Source organism: Miscanthus floridulus, unplaced genomic scaffold, assembly GCF_019320115.1.
Source record: "Miscanthus floridulus cultivar M001 unplaced genomic scaffold, ASM1932011v1 os_2743_1_2, whole genome shotgun sequence".
Classification (NCBI taxonomy): Eukaryota; Viridiplantae; Streptophyta; class Magnoliopsida; order Poales; family Poaceae; genus Miscanthus; species Miscanthus floridulus.
In genome coordinates, this window is record NW_027098485.1 from 1 (window position 1) to 24,751 (window position 24,751).

A 24,751-nucleotide genomic window follows, 5' to 3' on the forward strand; every position below is an offset into this window, starting at 1 on the left:
TACTGGAAAGGTTTGGTAGTTGATTGATGTCTTTAATTGGTTTTCTAATTTGTTCGAGAAGTAGGTGATCATGTTACAAATAGATAAACGGAAAGGATTACAAAGTTTGCAGGATGGATAATCTGAAGATGCTAGATTTTCATTTACTATGAAGAAACTGACAGTTGCAATTGTGGTTAGGTCGGTGTCGATAACATGTGTATCCTTGTGCATGCTGTCAAACGCCAACCAGATCAATCAAACTTGGAAGAGCGCATAAGTGATGCACTGGTGGAAGTTGGACCATCCATTACTTTAGCCAGTTTTGCTGAAGTACTAGCTTTTGCTGTGAGTGCAATCAATCCAACGCCTGCAACCAGAGTGTTTTCCATGTTTGCTGGTTGGTTTCTCTACATTGGCTTGGTTGTATCCCTACTTGTCGCTTTTGGGATTTTCCAACCTACTTTATCTTGTGCAGCACTGGCAGTCTTTGTGGATTTCCTTCTCCAAGTGACAGCCTTTGTAGCCCTTATTGTATTTGACTTTAGGAGGGCACAGGATGGCAGGATTGATTGTGTCCCTTGTGCGAGAATCACGCCAAGTAAAGGTGCTGGTGATGGTAAGTAGGAGTAGTAAACTAGGATCTTGCATTTGTTTTGCTAGATTCTGCTGTAATTTCAGTTCTTTACTAACTGTCTTCTTTTCTTACTTCCTTGCAAACTTAAGGTGGCGATGAGCAGAGGCTCCACTTGCTTGCTAGATATATGAGGGTAAATATTTAGGTCTTCTTTTCCTGTTTTTTATACTTCAATTTCAGCCATGTTTTAGGTTCCCAGATCTCCCTCTTCTTTTGGCAGACTTATAGTTTCCCTTTTTTTTGGTAGGACGTTCATGGACGAATTCTCAGTTACCGGGCGGTGAAGTTCGTTGTAATCACTGTATTTGTAGGATTGACATTTGCAAGCATAGTAAGTTTTCTTCTATTTACATTGCATGCATCATGGTTGTTAAGAAATCCATCTGTACTTCTTAGAAATCCTTTTGACCATCAATAATATATTATGCATGTTTTAATCTAGTTTCATGTTACAAGGTGGTCTTTCACTAATATAATTTTTTACCAAATGGTTAATGGCACTTCATGGCACCTACGCTAAGTGATGCAAGTGGAATCCATTAGCATGAGATGATATTTTCATGGGCTTATCATAGGTGCTTTCACAGTGATACTTTCTTAAGGTAGAGAATCAAAAGGCTGTGATGGGGATCAGGGCACTTATGATTTATCCATTGGTTTTGAGCATTGTCCAAATAGGAGCTTTATTTAGTCTAGATATCAGTCCTTGCCAACAGCATCCTAAGAGCTCTCAAGTATATTTACATGGTTAGGACACTACTGCAGATACTATTGTATATGAAAACATTACAAAAGACACTTTGGGATGGCAAGGGAATGCATGCTGGAGACACAGGCAGATCTAAGAAATTAGAGCAGAAATCAGGGGTAGTGTCTTGTAGTGTTCATGTGTATAAGACTGGAATTTCCTAATTCTGAAACTCTGGTTCTCTACTAGGAAATCTTAGCTGCCGAAGTAACAATTGAGGTCCTAAAGAACATGACCCCCCCCCCCCCCCCCCCCCTAAAGATTACGCTGCTCTCCTGCGTGTTCAAGAGAAGAAAAAAAATGTTGCATTCAAAACCTGTAGAAGTCCATGGGTTATGTATGTGTGGAGTATTACTGAGGGAGTCAGTGGCCACCACCCTTTTCCCTGTCATTCGTAAAACAGCTGTACCTAGCCTGAAGTAAGATGGTGGCAGGCATGTCAAGTTTTGGTTTTGTTTTGTTACCAAGTTTCCAATTTTTAGAAAATATATCTCAATACTAGCATCATGCTAACCATCGTTGCAAAGATTATCCTGCTTCTAAGAGCATGGATCATTTTTCTCTTTTTTTCTTTAAAAATTTCTTACAATCACATTATGGGGACACGCCTGGCACTGATGTTTTATGGTTTCATGCATTTCCTAATCGCATCTTTGATCTAGGCCTTATTCATTGTGACTGAGCATCCTGACCATTTCTCCTTATGCACTTCTGCATTTTCTCCAAAAGAATCAGTTGAGTTATCTCTCACCTGTAGTGTTTCCTCTGTTCTAATTAGGCATTGTCTACTAGACTGCAACCAGGACTGGAGCAGCAAATTGTTCTGCCACAAAATTCCTATTTACAGGTTTCCTACTAAAGAGTTTCGAGCGCTTCTTGAGTCACCTTCCTTTAGCTCACTCTGATCATATTTCCAGGATTATTTTGACGACCTTGCAAAATACATGAAAGTCGGTCCACCATTATACTTTGTTGTGAAGGACTTCAATTACAGGTATTCATGTGTAAAAATAGCGCTCCTAAAGTTTCTCGAAGAAAAGAGTTACGTTACGCGCAAATATAACAATGTAATATTGACTCTTCCATCTTCCTTAGTTCTTCAAATATGGTCAACTCACTGTCATGTGTGGTTCCTGTGACAAATGTTGCATATGATATATGCTTGTCCTGAATAACTAAACTTTCAGGTTTCGTTCATTCCTGATATGGGCATAATAACAGCAATAGCAAATCCTTTTGTTCCTGATATGCAAAAAAGTTTTAAAAAACAAACTAAGTTTCTTATGTTGCTTGACATGAGACAATTTAGTTGCTCTTTTTGGAAAACAAGTACAAATTTTTGGACTAAATAGGGACGGTGGAGATCCTTAAGGTCACCGAATTGCACTCTGAAGCTCTTTTAAGTTGCATGCTTAACAGAGATAGACAAGCTTGATTTATGGTTTCTTTTATATTGTTTTCCAGCTCTGCATCGGTGCATACGAATCAAATATGTTCAATCAACCAGTGTAATTCAAATTCTCTTTTGAATGAGGTATATTATTTTCCTGTGATTTAACAAAGTTCTGTTGCAGAATATATTCAGTGGTAAATTATTCTTAGCCCAATTTAGTAGTGCAATATATATCAGATATGTGCTTGTTTAGTATAAGGCTACCCAGTGCAGAGTGTACACTGCAAAATGAGCATCTGGTCCAACAGTTCATTTTGTTGTGAAGATTGCACAACATGATTGTTTCAATCATGCAGATATCAAGACAGTCATTATCCCCTGAGACCAGTTACATTGCTAAACCTGCTGCTTCATGGCTTGATGACTTCCTAATTTGGATGTCCCCTGAAGCATTTGGATGCTGTAGGAAATTTGTGAATGGAAATTACTGCCCTCCAGATGATCAGGTTATATACTATTTCCTTGCTTGGCTTACCATATTTGTTTGGATTTGACCAAAACAGAACTCTTATCTGAATCACTGGAAACCTCCCTCACTGTGAGAAATAAAAAGGATGACTAGTACTAACCAAGAAAACGGTAGCTGGTCACTCCATGGAATATCTTTTCTCCAATGTGTAGACATTTGGAGGAGCAAACTGTAGGCAAGCACAGCAACAAGAAAAAGGCATCTTCATTGCCTCATCACCGCAGGAAACCTGTGGATCACTGCATAAGAATACATTGCTGCACATACTGAAGTAGCAACAGTTGCTATACTAAGAAATTAACTTTTTGAGTGCACCTTTTTCATCTCATAATATGGTAAGTAACATTCAAACCTGTACTTTACAGCCTCCATGCAGCACAAGCAGCACCTGCAGTAACTGTACAACGGTAATACCTGTAATCTCTGTGCCTTTTACTTCATTGATCAATTCCAGATGATTGTTTTCTGTATTACTGTGTCCTATTATATGCAATGGAGAAATGCTTAAATTATATGGTTTAACCATAATCCACGCACTACTATATATCACGAGTAGAAATGAAATGTTTCTGATCTACTTGACATGCTTTTGTCTCAGTGCTTCCTACACTCAGACTTGGATAATGGGCGTCCATCCACATCCCAATTCAGAGATAAACTTCCATGGTTTCTTGATGCACTTCCATCGAGTGATTGTTCTAAAGGGGGAAAAGGAGCTTATTCAACAAGTTTAGACCTCAGTGGTGTGTGTAGTGTTTTATGATTGTGTACCTTATCATTACACTGTCTTTTAGGATCTGAAATCGTGTGTAACATATAGACTCCCACTAAGCAGGTAGTGAACTAGTGTTCTTGATGAATCTTTCTTTTTCAGGTTATGAAAGTGGCATTATACAAGCGTCGGCATTCCGAACATACCATACTCCCCTTAACAAGCAGGTAGTAAACTAGCATGCAACCCATTATGATTATGCCTGTATTTCCTTTCAACATTGCCAAAACTAATCAGTATTTTATTTTTATTTTTCCTAGAGTGACTATGTTAACTCAATGAGAGCTGCCCGGGATTTCAGTTCTAAAATGTCCAAAGATTTACAGGTACCTTGGCTGCAACACATTTTTAGACCAGGACAATATTAGTGAAAAGTATAAAAAGTACAGCCTTCAAATATAACAAGTATGGATAATTGGACAGTGGATACTGACTATATAGTGTAACAAAGACCTGTTCGTTCTCTTGATCTACTTTCTCCTGCTGCAAACTCAAGAATAAAATAGATTATGCTCCTTTTTTTCTCTATCATAGGGAGAGATAGCTGGCTAAGAAATTTACTGATAGCACCAACCAGCCAAGCTACTGCTTATTTGGAGAAATCTCATTGTGCTAGCTTTATCTTTTCAGCTGAGGTGCATGAAATGATAGTTTGATACTCCCTCTGTTCAAATTATAGTTCACTTTAGCTTTGTCCTATGTCAAACTTCGCTGCATTTGACCAAGCTCATAGAAAATGCACTAACATCTACAACATCAAATTAGTTTAATTAAATTCTCCATGAAATATGTCTTGGTAGTGCATTTATTTGAACTTGTAGATGTTAATATTTTTTTTTCTAAATTCTTGGGCACAGTTAGAGAAGTTGTCATTAGGGCAAAGCTAAAGTGATCTGTAATTTGGACCTGGGGGAGTATTTCGCAAGGGTTGCTTCTGAGAGTTTTCCAAGTTGTAATTTCTAACAACCCTTCTGGTATATCTTATTCATGCAGATGAATATTTTCCCATATTCCGTGTTCTATATATTCTTTGAGCAATACCTAAGCGTGTGGAAGACAGCTATCATGAACATATGTGTTTGCCTTGGTTAGTAACTAAATCCGCTATTTGTTATTTTATTTAATGTTGTCTTATGACATATTTGTTACACAGGTATCCTGCTTCACGAATTTTTCACCCAGTATAACTCTTGATATAAAAGAGAACTCCTAATATATTCAATTAGTATCTTAATATAAATACGCAGCATAGAGCATTCTTGCTAGACTGTCATATGATTGTTTACTCCTTGAATTAGTGCATCAGATTGCACAGATGAAACAACGGTTGTTGAGTGCCAATTCATATGAACTGGTCCTATGATTGATTGAACTGGTACTGGTAGAGTACTAGATTGAGTTTCCAGTGAATTGATTGCTACATGTTAGTCATTCAGACAGTATTTTATGAAACTTCCGGGTATTTTGCTTGAAACTGGTGAGTTCCTTCCCAGCTTTTTTTTTGAGAGCAAACTACGGAAGGGAGAGGATCCCCGCCTAGACCTGGAGAGGTCCCAGTCAGGTTATGAACAGTTTCACAATGTTCTGGCTGAAGTGGTCCCATCCAGCTAGGCTTCTAGCTGAATCTTTCGTTACAGTATTATTTTTTTTAACAAACGAATGCTATATATTTTCTTCACGAAACTAAATTTCCACTCCATTTATATCCTACATGAAAACGAAAGTAATACATCACCACTATTAAAAAAAAGGCAACATATTAGGTGCAAACCAACCAACCTGTGCAAACTTGGAAACTACCAATCAGGACCACTAGATGCTGATCCAATGGATGGGTGAGGGGGCTTAAGCGCAAAAAAAAAGGCCGGCGGGTGGGGGGCTTAAGCGCAAAAAAATCCCACCTCTCACCACATCCATTGGATCAGCATCTAGTGGTCCTGATTGGTAGTTTCCAAGTTTACACAGGTTAGTTGGTTTGCAACTGATACGTTGCCTAAAAAAAGGGGGGGATGTTTTATCCCACATGTTTTTTTTACTCCATAGATTTTCTTAATTTTGAATTTGCTGCTAGACACAATCATATAATGAAGTAGTAAGATATCTGTCACATTTAATCTGATCATGTTCATTGTGCAAAAAAATTGCAGGTACCATATTTGTTGTTTGCTTCATAGTTACCAGCAGGTCAGCTGAGTGACTGAGTCCATTCATAATCCTAGTGCCAGCTATTTCCAATCTGTACTCTATTTATTAGATCCTTATATTGATTATCTTCTCCTGGTTTCAGTCTATGGGCTTCAGCAATCATTTTAATTGTGCTAGCAATGATAGTCTTGGATCTGATGGTATGTTTGACCCTCTTTTAAGAATGCATACTCTTGGAGTTTGAATACGTTTGAGAATTATTTAGCTTAATTATTTATTCCTAATGAGTATATAATGCACATACCAGATTTGAAGTACGCTATTAAAATCAAGTGGGCTTATCGGGTCATGGTATGATTTGTTTGATAGTTGAACTAATGAACTGAGGCTAGCTCAGTTGGTCAAGGGCCACCTAGGTTCACGTCCTTGTCGAGGCGAATTTGTTTGGCCACCTGGCTTCTGCTCATGGACAGGCTAAATACTAGAAACATCCTCAGGAGAAAAAAGCACAAATTGGAGGGCAATAATTACAACTCTGTTCTCTGCAGCAATAATGTTGAGGAAACTGCTCACCACCTATTTTTCAGTTGCCCCTTCAGCCAGGAATGTTGGCAGCACTTGGGAATCCAATGGAACCTTCAGAGTGAATTCTTTCAAATGATGATACAATCAAAACAGCAGCACCAAAATCCTTTCTTCATGGAGACCTTCATCATTGCTGCCTGGCATATTTGGAAGCAGAGAAACAACTTCATATTTGACAGAGGCTGGCCTTCTTTCTCTTCTTGGAAAAACCTCTTCTGTGAAGAGGCCAAACTTCAGGCTTATAGAATGAGAGACGATAAATGTGTAGCTTTTCTCCTCTGTTTAGATCTCCTCTCTTAGGCCTCCGTGGTTTTTGGCCTGCGGTTCCCTTCCCGCCGTGGCTACCTCAGCCCTCCGGCTGGTTGGTTTGTTGTTATTTCTCTATCTTTTGTACAGGTTTCTGTTTTTATTTAATAAAATCCTACAGTGGGGGCTTCCCCTGCTGTATTTCCCATTAAAAAAAAGAAACCACCTATTTCCCCTAGGTTGGCCGTTTTTTGTTAGAGACAACTAAGTAAATTATTGGATTCTTAACCATTGGAGTAGCCTGTGGATATGTTACCTAGCTATGCTACAACATGTAGTAATCATGCTGAAATATAAAACTGGAAACCTTTATAAATGAATCTAAAAAGGTGTCCCCTTTACATCACCTGCCATTATTGGCATGTACTGCACTCCTGGGTATTTGTATATATAATATAACCTAGTCTATATGATGTTAGGGAATCACAGTACAATTTTACACCCCTAGTAATGATATTCATTCTATTCTCTTGCAGTGCTAAATTACCGTTTACTCTAATTTGTATTTTCCTTTTTGCCCTGAAATTGTTTTGCAGGGGGTGATGGCCATCCTCGGTATTCAGCTCAACGCAATTGCTGTTGTAAACCTTGTTATGTCGATAGGAATAGCTGTCGAGTTCTGTGTTCATATCACTCATGCCTTTATGGTAGGTGCATTGTACATTTGGAATTATCAGTCCCAATTCTTTGAATTTTGCTGATTTATGTAATCAGTGGAAAGTTCTAAACCTAGCATCTTTATAGTACATTTGAAGAATCTAAAAGGTTTGGCATGAAGATGCCACATTTTTCAGGCCATTTCCGCTGAACTTTGTTTCACACAATTGTACTTATCTAGTAATTCAGTTTTGGACTTCAGTGTGGAAGCATTTTAATTATATATACTTTGTGTACAGTCTACATAAGTTCTCATAGCAAGGAACATGATAATTCTAATGCCACACAACCCATTAAAACAGAACTGCATAGCTGTTTTTCTCCTAATATAAACATACTTCCTAAACAAATATATTTAGCTTAAGTGTTTTTTAGCTGTTCTTTTCCACAGCACACACCATGACTTAACACTTGGTTTCTCTTATTGTTTTATAGATTGGCACTGGGGACAGAGAAACTCGTGCAAGGCAGGCTCTATCCACGATGGGTGCGTCTGTATTCAGGTTAGAGATTGCATTCTCCTAAGGAAATAAGAAACAGGAGGAAGATTTAAGCTTTAATCACTGCAACACTTTAATTGGTTTTACAACTTATCCTTGGTTGATTGAATTTATGCATTCATGTGCATGGGTAAGTGTTTTTACAACAACTCTTAGATGTTAAAATTTGACTGTTTTGTGCAAGAATCTTACTCTTACAAAAGACTTAAAACTGGCGTCAACTGGATTTGCTTGCTATATCTACACTTCAATATTTATTATCATAGTCTGACACACTTTTTGGCTTTTCAGTGGAATCACCTTGACCAAACTTGTGGGAGTTATTGTCCTACGTTTTGCGAAATCTGAAAGTTTTTGTGGTACCGACTTCTGAATCCACATTGAACCTAAAATTCTAGTTACATATTAGCTTGGAATTGCACATTTATCATGTCAATATGACTACAGGTCTATTACTTCCAAATGTATTTGGCGCTTGTCATCATTGGATTCCTGCATGGGCTTATCTTCCTACCGGTTAGGGTCTAGATAATTTGTCTGGCATCTCTTAATTGTTTCTACAGAATCCCGTAAAAGAACTTCACCCATAAATTACTAAATCTTTCAGGTCGTTTTGAGTTTATGTGGGCCTCCTCCAAAATCGGGGTTGCCAATAGAACAAAGTCAACCACCTTCAGCTTCAACCGAGCGGACTTGACATGATTCTATTTGAGTTGGACGGTTACATACAAAAAAATTGAAATAGGTTAGTTTGGTGCTTCCTCTGTGCGTCCATGTACATTTATATCCTATCCATCTCTCCCAGTGGAGCAGCAGTGAGGTGTACATCATTTACTGAAGGTGAGAACAGTCTTTCAGATCCGTAGAAAAATATTGTACATATCCATGTTAACATAACGAGGTTAGCTGGTGCTACACATGGCGGAGAAGGAAACTAGTTGGCTGCAGTCCGCTGGTTTGTTACGTGTCCGTGTCACCCGAGAATCGAGGCTCGAGACTCGAGAGTAGTGCTGCTGTTTTGGTATTGCTGTGGTGTGTCTTCGTTCCGTATGCTGGTACCGGTAAGGCTTGTTTTTATAGGCATGCGTGCTCCGTTCTAGCCTAGCATGCACAATGGATCACATGGAACAAGTGTGATGTTTCTGGCGCTGTCGACACATGCTGTAGCTTGAGAGACCGCACAGTCAAACAAATCATATTGTAACCATCTCTCTCTCTTGCGACGCTCTTGTTTAGTAGACTGTAGATTTGGTAAGATTTTCTGAACCCAATGGAATGGTGGATTTTCACGTGACTTTCACGGTCCCTTCTGAACCCCATCCGTCGGCACCCACATGCTCTGCCACCGTGACATGCCACTAGCACAGCCCTAAGACTGCTGATGGTGGTGCAACAAGCGGCTTCTTGCTGCACCGTCTCATTTGAAGCAAATCTATGGCAATGGCTCGGGTGAATTCAAACCCTTTGTCATCGTGCAATAGGAAACCTCATGAGGACCGTCAATGATAAGAAAATCCTCGAGCACTAGCTGCAATTGTGGTTGTGTGCTCCAGAATCCATAATCCGTAAATCATGCCAAGTAGTTGACCACAGTTGATGGTATACATATCTGCTAAACTGGATACTGAACTGAAAATCATCATTGACTGAAATAAAATCCACTGCTATAGTATTTGTTGACAGTTTGACCGTACTATGTATATTTTCTGATTGGGGCGAGTCACTCTGATCGTACTGCAGCTGGAGTAGGTATGTCAGATACATGCGCCCGCGGCCCGCTCGCTTACGCCTAGGCTCTGCCACTAGAGCTAGGTTTCAAATCAATCAGTCCATGGCTTCATGCGCAACGGCAAGCAGTCAAAAGGACAGTGACAGTAGAGCAGCGTGACAGCGTATGCGCTATGCCTGCCAAATAATTTAATGACAAATCTGAAAGTCGTGCGATCTTAGGGCCGTTTGGTAGCGTCGAGCAGTTTCTCCGTGAAATCACTTTTTCTCATCTAGACGTTAAAATTTTGTACAAATTCTTGTGGGGATCAAAAATAGGAATTACTTACACCGGAAGCTAGAAACTATAAGCGCTTGTGGCGTTGCCTCGTGGCGCCGTCCGCCTAGGTTGGCACCACCAAGGACACCTCGCTTGCGCTTTTGGTCGTGGATGTGGCTGTTTTGGTCGTGGATGCGGCTGATGCTGAAGGCCGGAGGGCGTTGGCCTCCTGTGCCTAAAAACTCAGTCCGTTTGAAAATAACGATAGCCAGCCCGGCTGATGCCTCGTGTGGAGGCCGGCGTCGGCTTGTCGGTGAGGACATGCTACCTGGTTGATCCTAGCAGTTGTCATATGCTTGCCTCAAAGATTAAGCCATGCATGTGCAAGTATGAACTAATTCGAACTGTGAAACTACGAATAGCTTGTTTAACGGTACGTGCTACTTGGATAACCGTAGTATCCATCAGAATCATTTCTCTTTTTTTTTCCTATCTTGCTGGAGAATAAAAAAAAAACTGGAACAAAAAAACATGGTGTTGGACTCTACCAAACAGATGGTGTGTATGCAACTAGAACATGTACCAGCGTAGAAATCGGTATGAGAGGGCATCAGATGAGCCCTCGCTAGTCTCTGCCAAGCGGCTCCTAGCGCAGGCCCACCATCTCCTTTCTCCTGTCTCGCGGCATCACACGATCCCGTCCGTCCGATCGCACCTAGGTCAGTGGAGCACTGGAGCGGAGCGGCGAGCGGGGGGTCGACTGGGAGGGGCGTGAGTGACGAGAGACACGACTCGGAGTCGCTCACGCTACCCGCTTACTAGTGGATCCCATGTACACCAACACGCCCACGAGTCACTGCGAAGCGCGCACCACAGAACCACGGCCCACCGGTCAGTCGGACGGCACCGGCGTAGCCGCGCAGAGCGCAACCGGAGCCGTCTGTTTGAAACACACACGTGCACGTGCATGCCCGTTCGGGGAGGGGAGGCGAGGCGACCGTTACAGACGGCCAGACGGCCGGCCCTTCTCGAGCTGTCCGGTCCAGCGGCCCACTAGCCGTTGGCCTGCTTTTCCCCCTTTCAAATTCTCCCCCTTCCCTCTCACGCAGCCTCGCCGCATCTAGACAAACCCCAGCCCCCTGCCTCGTACGCCAGCGGAACGCTCTCTTCCGATTTCTCCTCCAAGAACAAACCCGCTCCAAAATCTGTCCAATCCTTCCTTTCTATCTCTCTCATCCTTCGAATCCCAAGGAGGCGGCCAGAGAGGATAGAGAGAGAGTAGGACTAGAGAGCCGTTGCTCTGGTTGTGTTATTATTAACGCCGCCGCCGCCCCCCGCATTCGTATGGTCCGCGTCGCTCCGAGGCTCCTGCGTCCGTAAGGCATCGCCGCCGCGTCTCGGCTGGATCGACAGGCCGGCCGATCCGTCTCCGTCTCCGTCTCCTCCTCCTCCTCCTGCGGGTGCGCTTCACGGATCGCTGCGCTGCGCTCTCTCCACGGGGATCGGTGGGCGTTTCTTGAATCGAATCCTGAGCCGCCGCCGTGTGCTGTGTGCAGGTCGGTGTCGGGGACGATGGCGGCGAGGGTGGCTGATGAGAACAGGAGGCCAGCGGCGGGGAAGCCCGCGCCAGGCGTCCGAGGTGGGTGCGGGCGGCGGCCCGGGCTGATCTCCTCTTGGATTGTTTGCTGCGTCGCGAGCCCATGGTTTCTGATCTCCTGATTTGTGCAGAGATGGGGAGCCGGCGCGCGCTCACGGACATCAAGAACCTCATCGAGGTTGCCCCGTACCCCTGCGCCGTCGCCAAGAAGCCCATGCTGCAGTAATCTCCTGCCCCAAGATCGTGTCTTTTTCGTGGTTCTTGGGGTCCAAATCTGTTTAACCGTGGCGTTCCTTTCTTCTCTCCAGGAAGAGAAGGGACGAAAAGAAGACAGCGTTGCCAAGCAGCCGGCCCATGACAAGGTTAGGACGCGTGCTAGCTGTTCTTGCACCTCTGACGTTTCTTGCAGGCTTTGATTTGATCTGGGTATTGCTTTGGTTGTTCAGGAAATTTGCTGCCTCCTTGGCGAGCAACGAGCATCCTGAATGTCAGCCGATCCTAACTGATCTAGAACCCGGAGTTGATCAACATAAGGAATCAATCGGCGATGGCACCGTTGATATCGACGTGGAACTCTACGAGCCGGTCGACGATAGTGACAGTGACATCGACATGGTATTCGCACTTCTGATTTGTGCTCTTGCTCAGAAATGGATGGGTTTTGGGCATCTTTGCCATGGCTCTGGCTTACTGTTATGTTTGGCAATGCAGGGTGAGACAGAGAACAAGGACATGAACCAAAATGAAACGCTCATGGATATTGACAGTGCAGACTCGGGGAACCCGCTTGCAGCAACAGAATATGTTGAAGAGCTTTACAAGTTCTACAGAGAAAATGAGGTGGTTTATAGTCAGACGATGCTTATCTTGTTCCTTTTTGGTAGATAATAATCTCAAATCATGAATTCTGAATTTTTGGATGAATATCTCGAATGCGCAGATGCTTTATCTATAATGTGCTTATAAGAATGAGCAAGTTCCTTTGCGAAACTGAATAAATTAGACCGGAAACCTGTAAAAGGATCATTCTACTTCAGACAAGAATCTTAACTGCAGTATGGTATAATGTGGAAATGCATGCCTAATGTTAATTATCATCTTTTATGCACTTTAAGCAACTAATCTAAAGAAAAAAAATGTCAACATGTTTTGAATCGAATGATACTGATATAGCACATTGGTCCACCTCACAGCCAGGAATAGGTAACATTCCTTGCTAGTTGTCATGTGCAACACATTGGAAAGTTATGCTGCGCTAAAATCATCACTGCATAATACTTGTACGATTGGAACCGCTTCATCTGTTATATAACTGTGAAAGCTACAACAGTTCATAATGTCTTTGTACTACTAAAATGGGTTCCTTCAGTATTTTTGAAGCAAATCATGGTCACCCAGAATGAAACTTATTGCCGACTAATCTTACATTCACAAAGACTTACGCAGGCTTCTACTATCTTGGACTTTTCTATTGCAGCTTCTATTATCTTTTCAGTATTACCAATGTGGTGCTTTATGCAGGCTAAGAGTTGCGTAAGACCTGATTACATGTCCAGTCAACAAGATATAAACTCAAAGATGAGAGCAATTCTGATTGACTGGCTGATTGAGGTACAAAAAGCATGGACCTTACAAATTGTTCTGATCTGAAACTGCATGTTTTAATATTTTTGCTGGTTCTTTTGTCAGGTTCACTACAAGTTCGATCTGATGGATGAGACACTCTTTCTTACAGTAAACATAATAGATAGATTCTTGGGAAAGGAAGTGGTTCCAAGGAAGAAGCTACAACTGGTTGGAGTCACAGCTATGCTTCTTGCTTGCAAATATGAGGAGGTCTCAGTTCCAGTTGTTGAGGACCTTGTGCTCATTTCTGACCGTGCCTACACAAAAGGGCAAATTCTAGAAATGGTAATCCACTAAATACAATTTGCACTCACACTGAATTCATCTTGGTTCTTTTATACTGCATTATCTAAACGTACAATGATCATAGAAGCAAATAAGTAACATTTCCTTACAGCAGACATAGATCTTTTACTGCAAAATTGCACTTATATCCTTTCTACATAAGTGGAACGTGACAGAGTTGGTCAGTTTGTAATCTTTTGAATTATTTCTCCCACTTCTGCAAATCCTTGCACACAGTCTTCTTTTTTTAGAAGATGGTGTACACTTGATCATGATGATATCCATATATACTACCTTAGTGAGTAAATAACATTTACTTAATGCAGACAAAGATTATTACTGCAAAAATGCAACTATACCCTTTCTACATCAGTGCACCATGTCAATTGTAATATTTCGGATGATTTCTCCATGTTTTGCATACCCTTGCATTTTGTCTTCTTTTATAGTGATTATTTGTTATTTTTGGCTAAGAGTTGAATATCTTCTGATTGAGCAGGAAAAGTTGATTCTGAACACGCTGCAATTCAACATGTCTGTTCCAACACCTTATGTCTTCATGAAGAGGTTTCTGAAAGCTGCAGATGCAGATAAACAGGTGAAATATCACTAAACTCTGATATTTTTTCTGTCTACTTGGATAAATAAAACACCAATAGTGTAGCGATCTTTTGGTTTTATGATTGACACTGCCCACTGTTGTATCTCGCAGCTTGAGCTAGTGTCATTTTTCATGCTGGAGCTCTGCTTGGTAGAATATCAAATGCTGAATTATCCGGCCTTCGCATCTGGCTGCTGCTGCGGTTTATACTGCACAATGTGCTATTAATCGTTGCCCTCACTGGTCAAAGGTTTGCGAGTCACATAGCAGATACACTAGCGACCAACTCCTGTAAGTCCATTTCAAGTCACTTCTTCACTGCATTTACAAGCATCTGTATCCTGACTTTCTGTGTACCTTTTGCTGTTCTCTCAGGGAGTGCTCGAGGATGATGGTAGACTTTCACCAGGAAGGCTGGAACTGGCAAGCTCACTGGCGTGCACAGGAAGTACAGTACCTACAAGTTCGGGTGCACGGCCAAGACTTTGCCTGCGCAGTTCCTGCTGGAGTCAGGAGGGACACCGCCTCCTCCTTCAGGTGCAATCTAGTTGAATCGCCCTATTCAACTGGGTGGATTTTTCAAGTTTTTAGCATACTCCGTGAACAAGATGCAGAAAACATCGATGTTGATGTTGCCCAAAAGTGCATCGAATTTCCTTAGAGAGTTATGATTAACTGTTTTTTTTTATCTATGTCCTGAATGACGAGTGACGGTCGGTCAGGTCGTGCAGTTATACTGCGGCTAATAACGAACTGTCCTGTTCAGGAGTGCTGTTGGAACCTTGTAAAGAAAACAATTTCTGAATCAAATGGATCAATAGCCTTTGTCCAAAATGTTCTCTCATTTCGATGTTCACTCGATGGTGTCGATGTTGTTGGAACCTTGTTCTCTCATTTGACATTTGAATGTGGGCACGTGACTGATGCCGCCCCTCGGCGGTCTTGGTGGAGTGGTGCCATGTGAATTCAAATGTGGCGCAGAACGCGCAGCCAGACATCTTGGGTTTGAGATCTGTCTTGCCATGCAATGTTTTTAAAACATAATATACATTTGTCTTGATAATTTTCTAAAGTTTTCTATATATTTTTCTTATTTTCCTAGAGCTAAACCTCATTTTTTGAAGTTTCTAAAAATGTTTTTCGTGAATCTAAATATTTTATTCGAAATTTTCGTATCACAATCTATCTTTAATTCTTTTTTGGGGAATTTTAAAAAGTTTAGAGATGTTTTCTATGATTTAAAATTCATGTCAAGTATTTACCGATTATTTAACTAAAAAAGACAAACCTGCCTTCATGACTTTAACGAAAGAGATATAACTTATAAGATGCCTGGCTATTGACGCTAAATCCGATCAACGCACTAGCAAGAGATAGATCATTTGAGCTACACATGGTCGAGATCCGCAACGGAGGAAGCTCTAAACGGCGAGATCGATTTGGCGCTTGTTCTTTCCCGAAACATCCGCGGACACCTTCTAGCGTCCTGTTCGTTTGGGCTGGTTTGACTTATAAGCCATGACTGAAAGTACTGTTGACTGGTTTGGTGTGAGAGAAGAATATTGTTCGTCGACTAATAAGCTATGGCTTATAAGCCAAATACGACCAAGCGAGCAGGCTGTAGGGAAATCAGCTTGTGAGGAGTACAGCGGAGTGCCCTAAGATCACCAAGGCTGCCTAAAACGCTCATAAATGGATCACTCAATCCCCTATGATCTTGTCATATAAATAAAGGATGATAATCTTATCTCAGTAGCAAACACACATAATTTATAAGTTTTGAGATTGGATGGGTCTCCAAAGGAAAATCTCCATTTGACCTTGGACTACCAAAACCGGTTCGACAATGTTCATGTTTCTAGAGAAACTAGTTCGAGGGTGTGTTTTTTTTTGTAATTTCCATTTTTGCAAATTTGACCAATTTAGTTCAAGATCACTTTTTTTTTTAAGCTCTGATCGATTCATTACTCAGATGACAAATCGCCAGAAACAATTACAGATACATCATCAGGGATGGAACTAGTAATTAGCGCCTCGCCTTCGATATGTACACGTGGTTGTTTAGTCTATCTTTATTCTTTAACTCTTATGATCATATTTTGGCTGTCAACGTTGGTCTTAAAGTTTGCAGAGAAAAGTTAAACTATGGCCGTTAGAAAGAGACCGAGCTTTGACTGTCAAAATGTGGGCTACGGCCCATGAAGCTGTCCTGTCCAGAGTCAGCTCGGCCCGGACGGACCCCCCGTTCCCCGGCTACGCTACGCCCCCCGCCCGCCAGCGCAAAAGCCAATTGGCGTCACGTCGTCGCCTTTCCGAAAGGGTAGAGGAGACGGGGGGGCGACGCCGTCACGATTCGCGCTCGCGATTTGCCCCCTTCTCCACCTCCCCGTCCGTCTGGCGGGAAATCACGCGCGGCGACGCTGGAATCACCTCGATCCAACAGGGGAATCGGCACGGGGCAGCCTCTCCGACCCATTCCCACAGCCGGTTGGGCGACTCGTCGGCTCAGGTTTCCTTCAAGCTCCTCTGTTCCCTTCAATTCCTTCAAATGCATGCGGTCATGCCCCACGGGAGGTTCTCTTGCCCGTCACGTAGCTGCGCGTTCCTTCTGGTTCTTCTCGGAGGAGATTGAGCGATCTGATGAGGTTTCGTGTTTAATTTTGGTCGGTTGCAACCCCTTTTCGTTGCCTAGGTTTTTGGTGGGGTTGGTCGTGTTGGTGGTCTCAATGTAGCTGTACTGTATTCAGTTCATTATCAACTCTACGGGACTAGTTAGATTGTTTGCGTTTGGATGTTTTGTGCTTCATTCATGGATCGTCGACCAGTCCGTGGGAATGAATTTCCCAGGTTCAGGATTTCACACTTTTGAGCTCAATTGCAGATAATAGACTGGGCGTGTGGATCCAGGACGTTTGATCCTGTTAGTTTGGATTGAAGTGCCAGCTTTCGTCAGTACTGTTGGCTTTGTTGCTGTTAGGTGCCTGTGATGCTGGATGATGCTGACGGAATTTGAAAGCATGGTTCAAAGAAGTGTTGCCTGTCACCATGAGGGTCAATATTGGGCTCCTAGTGCCCTTGATGGCACAATACTCCGCACCCATATGGGCTACTTTAGTTGCTGGATTCTTCATGCTGCTTGCGCTTTCGCTCTCCATGTACCTGATATTTGAGCATCTCTCCGCATACAACAATCCAGAGGTTTCAAGTTTCTACTTTTGCATCCTATCATCATTTTTTTACATAATTCTGTTTATCAGAACCATGGCAAAGCATAATTTTCACTGTTTTAGGTTCTGTTCTACTTGTACAGGAACAGAAATTTGTACTGGGTGTTATTCTCATGGTTCCTTGCTATGCAATTGAGTCGGTAAGGCTTCTAAAACACTATGTATGTACTACATTACTCCATCAGCATGTCTAATGTTCTTCTTTTGGAACAGTACATTTCTTTGATAAATCCAAATACAAGTGTTTACTGTGGCATCCTCCGCGATGGTTATGAAGCATTTGCAATGTACTGCTTTGGAAGATATATTACTGCATGTTTAGGTAAGTTATATGCCTATAGATATTGCTTTCTTGAGAATACATGTAGTGTTGTGTTCTTACTTAGCTGTCACTGTATTTTGCATATGGAGTTTTATTTCAAAGAGCAGGAATGTAACATAATTTTGAACAATGCAATCTTTTTTGTCCTAAATTACCTTGTATGTACCTCTGCTGGCCTGCCATTGTGCATCCCGGAGTCGCACCAATGTGTTGTAATTCTGGGGGGAGGGGGGGATGCAATCTTATTATCATATCTACTATACCAGTAAGAATATCAGGTAGTTCATCATAAGGATAATGTAGCATTAGCAAAATGGAGGCACTGTTTCCGAGTAAAAAATATTTGTGACAGCTTGGGAGATACTGTACATTGTCCAGTGGCAGGCAGGCTATTTGTATCATTTCTCTTTGTGCAATCCAAGGCTAAAAGAAACCCCTAGATTTCAATACCAGATTACAGCAATCTACAATCTAGTTTCCACCAGCATTTAAAATCTACAATCTACAAGGTGCTTTTCACAATCTGCAGCTAAAACAATCAAACCCTTACATTTTGTCTTTCTGGTACACTTCATGATATATATATTGTTTGGTGCACTTGCAGCTTTCATATTTTGTTCTCTTCATTTGTGTGTGTTTATTATGTCTGATCAAATGTAGGTGGGGAAGATAAAACAATAGCTTTTTTAAAGAGGGAAGGTGGCTCTGGTTCTGGGCAGCCTCTACTGCATCATGCTTCTGAGAAGGGAATCATACACCATCATTTTCCTGTAAATTTTGTATTGAAGCCCTGGAGATTGGGGACGCGATTCTACCTGATTATCAAATTTGGAATCTTCCAATATGTATTTCCACAAGCCCTTGCAAATTTTTTTATCTGAGAAGTCAGAAATAAGACTTAGTTATGTTTATGTCCTTTTTGCACCTGCAGGTGATCATAAAGACTCTCTCAGCTACCTTATCTCTTCTTCTAGAACCTTTTGGTGCTTATTGTGATGGAGAATTCAATTTACGATGTGGGTAAGACAATCATTTCCTTTCTGTTTCTTTGTCTTCAAATCTGAAGATCACATCTTCCTTACATTGGTTTTTGTTTATGCGCAAGCTATGTTTGTTGAATGCAATTGCCAAATCATCCTCATGATACACATCCTGCTTCTTTTCTTTCGAAAAGACGGCGAAGGATTTTTGCTGTGCTGCAAATATTACTAGAAGACAATTGGCCCAATTTATAAGGGAAACTGGGCCCAAAAACCGTACAACTAGGGGTACAAACCCCGAACAACTTGATTCGTAGACCACACAACTAGGGGTACACAAATCATCCCCACACAACTTCGGTCCTCCAACTGTACAACTAGGAGTACACATCTGACACCTCCGGTCCAAAGACCAAAAGCCGACAATCCAATCGCTTGGTACTACAACTCGCCTAGAAGAGCATCACTGAGCATGACTTACAACTATCTTTACACAGATTTACCGGCCAAGCAGGCCGGGACAACTATGCTGGTCCAAACGTCAGGGTAACTACCCAAAGCTGCCTGCACAAAACCAAAAGCTAACAAGGAAACAGATGGAAATCGCCAAGCCACTGAGCTGGAATAGCCTAGGGAGCCTTCAAGAAGGTAATGATGCCGGGGAACACTGGATCTGCCCTCCAGGCCATCGACGTCCCCAAGTGGATCTGGCTGACCCTGACATAGCACTAGATGCCAAACCACCAAATGCCACAGGAGCAGAAGAGAGGAGGGGGGGAGGAAGGAAAGGGAATGGAGGGGAGAAGGCGCAGGGGAGGACTGAGAGGGCGTTGCTGCCGCCCTCCTCACTGCTCGGCAGGCCTTCGGCAGGCAGCTCTGGCGGCGGCCGAGGCAGAGATAGGGTTGATGGAGGGGTGCTGGCTGGGGGATATGGGAGCTGCCCGATGCTGACGATGTGGGGGCAAGTTGTTTCTCCACTGTACTATGTCATGCTTTCATTGGAAAAAGAAATTCACATCTTATTTGCTTGTTTTCCATTATGAATGAACCAATGTTGAGATGGCTAAATCAGTTATTTCATCTCCTCTTCTACATTTTTTGTTCTAAAAACCCAACGCATATATTTGTGATGCAGGTACCCTTACTTTGCTGCAGTTCTCAACTTTAGTCAATATTGGGCCCTGTACTGTCTAGTAACATGGTATACAGCTACCAAGGACGAATTGGCACCTATAAAGCCTCTGGCTAAGTTTCTTTCTTTCAAATCAATAGTATTTTTGACTTGGTGGCAAGGTGTGGTGATTGCAATATTGTATGCTTTGGGCCTTCTTAGAAGTCCTTTAGCCCAGAGCTTGGAGTTAAAATCAAGCATTCAAGATTTCATTATTTGCATAGAGGTATTCATCCTTCCAGGGTGTTTTTAACTTTTTATTATCTATCTTCGCCATTGCTTAAAAGAATCCATTTCTTTCATGTTTATGTGGCTATTTGTAGATATCTGATAGCACCATGTCTTCCTCCAGGACAGATGGGCATTGCTTCAGTTGTTCACCTCTATGTGTTCCCAGCCAAGCCCTATGCACTCTTAACTAATCAGTCACCTGGAAACAATTCTGTACTTGGGGACTACGTATCCTCTGACCCTGTGGACCCTTTTGAAATTAAGGAAAGCAACCGGCCTACCAAAATGAAGCTTCCACAGTTCGAACCAGATGAGAGAAGCGTGACAAACATAAAAGAAAGTGTTCGGGACTTTGTTGTTGGCAGTGGAGAATATGTGAGTGCTGGGACCAAATCTTCTTTCTGAGCATTACCGACAAATTTCCTCTCTTTATATGTTATTATAGGTTGGGTTTTGAATTATCTGAACCAGCAGAATAAATCTTACCTTGACAGTCAAATATGGTCTCTTCTATTATTACTTTATATGGGTTGTGTGGGTTTGCAGAATATGTTTGTGAGCATAATTTCCATGCGTTGTCTTGTTTTCTTCCCTCCTTTAACTTAGGTGATCAAGGATTTCAAGTTCACTGTTAACCAAGCAGTGCGGCCAGTGGAGAAGCGCATTGATAAATTGATGAAAAAGAATGATAAGCGCAAGAAAAGCCAGGATGACAACTGGGTGAGTGCAGCAACACCAGAGAGACCTGTTCGTGGGATTGATGATCCATTATTAAGCGGAAGCACAAGTGACAGTGGTGTCACAAAGGGCAAAAAGCATCGCAGAGTTGTGAGCTCAGCTGCTGCTGCGGACAGCTGGGGAGGTGGTGATCAAGCTTCTGATGCATATGAGATCAGGGGTCGCCGCTGGGCTGTAAAAAGCTAACGATTCTACTTTGCGCGAAGGTAAATTCAAACCATATTTTACGTGGGAAAAAAAAGACTGGTAGGTTTGCGTTTGCTGGTAAATACTGGCCATTTTGGAGCCTTCGCAAGTTCCGACTGTCTTTGTATAGGTATATATAAAAAAGGTAGCTGATAATGATAGGTAACCTCTGTGCATAGATTGTTAATTTTTCTTTTCTTTTTCTTGGTCTGAGTCGTACTGATATTTGGTGTTGCAAAAATGTAGAAGTGCAGTAGTTTTTTTTTCATTCTTTGGAAATGGAAACGCTTGTTCTTGCGTAATTGTGTCCATTTGGACATATTTGTGTAATGTTACACAGTTACATGGACTATTCATCTGAACAACAGTACACTGCGTAACTGAGAAGTGCCAGAATCGTATACTCTCGAGTACCAGAACAGTAGCGAAGGACGCTGATATTATATTTTTCTTTCTCCTCGAGGAATAAAGTGTTAATACGGAGTATCTGTATTGCATCCTCCATGTGTAGAATTGAATTTCTGTAAAAAAAAAAAATGAAACTTTAGCCGATAATGGGCCTGTCTGACTGCTGCGCATGGGCCGATAAGGCCTAAACACCCTTTATTTTGACGTTATAAAAGGGGCGAGGGTTACAATTCCACACAAGTTCAGTTCATCTCGTAGTCTTTAGTCGTTGCAGGCGTATCACAAAGTAGGGTGTGACGGATGATTTTTTTCCCCAAAATGTGTTGTATGCAGCTAGATTTTTTTTGAAGAAAAATTGCAGCTAGAATTTGAACTCATGCAGAGGAAATTATTGCATCAACCAACCTCAAACCACTCACTCGCTCAGTGAGTCAGTGGATAGAGCTCGTATCGCACGGTCGACAGACCCTCAAATGGACCAGCCATCCAAAGCCACCGCACAGACCTGAGACCTGCTCCAACTAAGGTGATGACGTGATGAGAGGGACCCCGTCCGTGCTCCAATCGGCTGCTCGCCACATTCTCTCTCCCTGGCATACGGGCCCACACTGGCGTGGTCTACCACTCCATGCCTCCTGCGCGTGCGGCCCCTGGCCCTCCTGTCCATGGGCGCACGATCTGGCGATCTGCGCTGCTGGCTCGCGGTCTCGAGTCAGCTAAACCTGTCGTTGACCGAGGTAGGGACGAACGAGCGAGCCACTACTGATTCCATTCCGGGGAATCTGAAGTTGTTTAATCCCTGTAGTACTCGGATCGGACAGGGACAGCAAAGCATTCAGTTTTGCAGGCCAACTTACAGCTCTTGATTAATGAACCTTTTTTTTCACATCTCATCTGGATATAGCTGTAGTATCGTCTACACCACACACACGAACACCACTCACACCACTAGTATACGAGCAAACCTACAACTATACACAGATATGAAGACGTGTCCTAGAGAGATCACCAGAAACCAGCAGGCTCGAAAACGTTGCAGTCCCTTTGTGACACCACGCGTTGAGAGGCTTCACTGGAAATTATTATGGGAATAAATCCGGGTGAGAACACCAGCAGGGTTCAAACGCTGGTGGACACCGTGCTCACCTGCACCGCGTGCCAACCGAGCGTTCTCAATGAACCTTTTTTTTTTGTGCTGGGACTGGGAGGTTTGACCTCACAGGGCTTTGTTAAAGACACTACCCAATAGCATGTTGTTATTTTGGACATTGTTTGTGTGAAAATCATGTGTGCCATTCGTGGGTCGTGTTTTTTTCACTTGTGTTCGGTCATGCCTCAGCGTCAGCTGTAACCGTGCCTAGGTGCGTTGTACCCTTCTGGTGTGTATTCCGTGGTTTGCCACACTTATATCAATAAGAAATCAGATCGGCAATCGCCTACTGCAGTTCCTTCAAAAAAAATTATGGTTTGCATGTACATACATAAATAAAAAGTAAGATGCTTTGCCCCTTGGTTGGGCAGTTGGCGCCGAGATCGGTTCCTCTACGAACGAAGTTACAGTGCGATGCTCATCGGATCCAGACAAAATGAATGTGGCCTGAAATGTAGAGAAGACCCAACTCTTGGCGCCACCTTTTTGTTTTCTTTTCGTTTGATCAATCAAAAAAAGGCAGTAGAGACCTGGACTATAATCGTCCCGGACCAGGCCGGGGCTCCAGCCTCCAGGTACCGCCATCACCACCCACCAAGAGCCGATTTCGTCTGCACATGCCATCTGTTTTCAACGCCACGCATGGTGCGTGACTACTGACTACGTACGTGACGCGATCCTGCCCAACACAATCATAAAAGGCCACCCGGCGCCATCCCAAGCAAAGTGACTGGCAGGCCGTTGCACTGTACAGTCTCCCAATCCCATGTGCTCCTAATCTTCGACGTAAACTAACCCATCGCGGTCGGTTCGTTTCGTTGAAAAATCAAACTGAAAAATACTATTCACTAATTTATCGTAAGAGAAAAACACTATACTACAAGCTGAGCATTCAGGGTCCGTGTCTGGAATCCCCATCTCCCCTCCCCCATCTCGTCGTGCCATGTGCATGTGCTCCCAAGGCCGTGTTTAATTTGCCTCCTGAATTGGCGCCGCCGGAATTTCTAGCGCTGTAGCTACACTGTAGCATTTTTGTTTTTATTTGGTAATAATTGTCTAATTGTTGACTAATTAGGTTCAAAACGTTCGTCTCGCAAAGTACAACCAAACTATGCAATTATTTTTTGATTTCGTCAACATTTAGTACTCCATGCATGTACCGTAAGTTTGATGTGACGGGGAATCTTCTTTTTGTATAGTGCCAAAATTAAGAGTTTTGATGGAACTAAACATGGCCCAAGTCACCCGCTCCTCGATCCCCTCGTCAAACTATAAAAGCGACCAATGGGGCATGCATTTACCATTAGGATTTAGGAACGTAGCAGAGCTCGCAATTAAGCAGCCGAGACAGACAGACAGTACGCCGGACACCTGTGCCGCGCTTGCCGGTGCAAACGTCAGTGCTGAGGAAATTACTCTTGCTCCTCCCGTCCCCGTCCCTCCGTACTGAATTATTGGAGCCGGCGCGGCGCTTTACTGTTACTGATAGGGGTGCCGGCAATGCAAATCCAGCTTAGGGATGCCATCAGTACGTGCTTGATTCCGACGCTCTCGACCCTTCTTATCCGTTCCAACAACTAAAGTGGTACTAATTGGTACTAGTTTGCTTCCAGTCGATCGGAGCCGCTTGAATTATTCGGCCTGTTCGTTGGTTGATTTCTAGACTAATAAATTCAGCTGGTGTTAGTTTGTTGTGGGAAGAAAATATTATTAATTGGTTGATAAAGCCCTGGTTGAAACCATCAAACGAACCGACTGATTATGGGGCTGAACCTGACTCTTTGATCGGATCACCTAGTTGCTTTCCTAATACTACTCTCCAATACAGAGACTGGTACATAGTCATTTTTAGTTTTCCAAAAAAGATATACTTCCTCCGTTCCAAATTATAAGACGTTTTAGCTTTTCTAGATACGTTACATTTGCTATGAACATAGATGTACACTATGTCTAGATATATAGTAAAAGCAATGTATCTAGAAAAGTCAAAA

The 24,751-nt window shown here is 42.6% G+C and overlaps 2 protein-coding genes and 1 pseudogene across 3 annotated transcripts; all 3 read left to right on the forward strand.

The window, feature by feature from the left end:
- Nucleotides 1–53: 53 nt before the first annotated feature.
- On the forward strand, nucleotides 54–9,472 carry LOC136535386 (uncharacterized). 2 transcript variants are annotated; one of them, XM_066527664.1, is made up of 19 exons: nucleotides 56–379; nucleotides 458–598; nucleotides 706–749; nucleotides 864–947; nucleotides 2,143–2,211; nucleotides 2,282–2,358; nucleotides 2,829–2,898; nucleotides 3,114–3,263; nucleotides 3,652–3,693; nucleotides 3,885–4,029; nucleotides 4,161–4,225; nucleotides 4,319–4,384; nucleotides 5,052–5,145; nucleotides 6,206–6,242; nucleotides 6,346–6,403; nucleotides 7,631–7,741; nucleotides 8,187–8,254; nucleotides 8,543–8,767; nucleotides 8,859–9,472. In XM_066527664.1, the coding sequence occupies exons 1-18, from the start codon at nucleotides 196–198 to the stop codon at nucleotides 8,622–8,624; spliced, it is 1,587 nt and encodes a 528-aa protein (XP_066383761.1). In that variant the 5' UTR covers nucleotides 56–195; the 3' UTR covers nucleotides 8,625–8,767; nucleotides 8,859–9,472. The 2 variants fall into 2 exon arrangements, with proteins under 2 accessions (XP_066383762.1, XP_066383761.1); XM_066527665.1 differs by lacking the exons at nucleotides 6,206–6,242; nucleotides 6,346–6,403 and having other exon boundaries at nucleotides 54–379.
- A 1,539-nt stretch (nucleotides 9,473–11,011) lies between these two features.
- Nucleotides 11,012–15,181, forward strand: LOC136535388 (cyclin-B2-1-like; annotated as a pseudogene).
- Nucleotides 15,182–16,629: 1,448 nt separating this feature from the next.
- On the forward strand, nucleotides 16,630–21,603 carry LOC136535385 (protein LAZ1-like). Its single transcript, XM_066527663.1, has 9 exons — nucleotides 16,630–16,856; nucleotides 17,229–17,545; nucleotides 17,658–17,714; nucleotides 17,788–17,896; nucleotides 18,557–18,741; nucleotides 18,828–18,916; nucleotides 20,012–20,273; nucleotides 20,405–20,653; nucleotides 20,885–21,603. The coding sequence occupies exons 2-9, from the start codon at nucleotides 17,393–17,395 to the stop codon at nucleotides 21,200–21,202; spliced, it is 1,422 nt and encodes a 473-aa protein (XP_066383760.1). The 5' UTR covers nucleotides 16,630–16,856; nucleotides 17,229–17,392; the 3' UTR covers nucleotides 21,203–21,603.
- The last annotated feature ends 3,148 nt before the right edge of the window (nucleotides 21,604–24,751 follow it).

Coding starts and splice junctions, on each gene's coding strand:
- LOC136535386 (XM_066527664.1), top strand. CDS start 196: ATGTGTATCCTTGTGCATGCTGTCAAACGCCAACCAGATCAATCAAAC. Junction 3,264..3,651: donor ACTGCCCTCCAGATGATCAG/GTTATATACTAT, acceptor TGTACTTTACAG/CCTCCATGCAGCACAAGCAG. Junction 4,030..4,160: donor AACAAGTTTAGACCTCAGTG/GTGTGTGTAGTG, acceptor TTTCTTTTTCAG/GTTATGAAAGTGGCATTATA.
- LOC136535385 (XM_066527663.1), top strand. CDS start 17,393: ATGAGGGTCAATATTGGGCTCCTAGTGCCCTTGATGGCACAATACTCC. Junction 17,715..17,787: donor CTTGCTATGCAATTGAGTCG/GTAAGGCTTCTA, acceptor CTTTTGGAACAG/TACATTTCTTTGATAAATCC. Junction 20,654..20,884: donor TTGTTGGCAGTGGAGAATAT/GTGAGTGCTGGG, acceptor CCTTTAACTTAG/GTGATCAAGGATTTCAAGTT.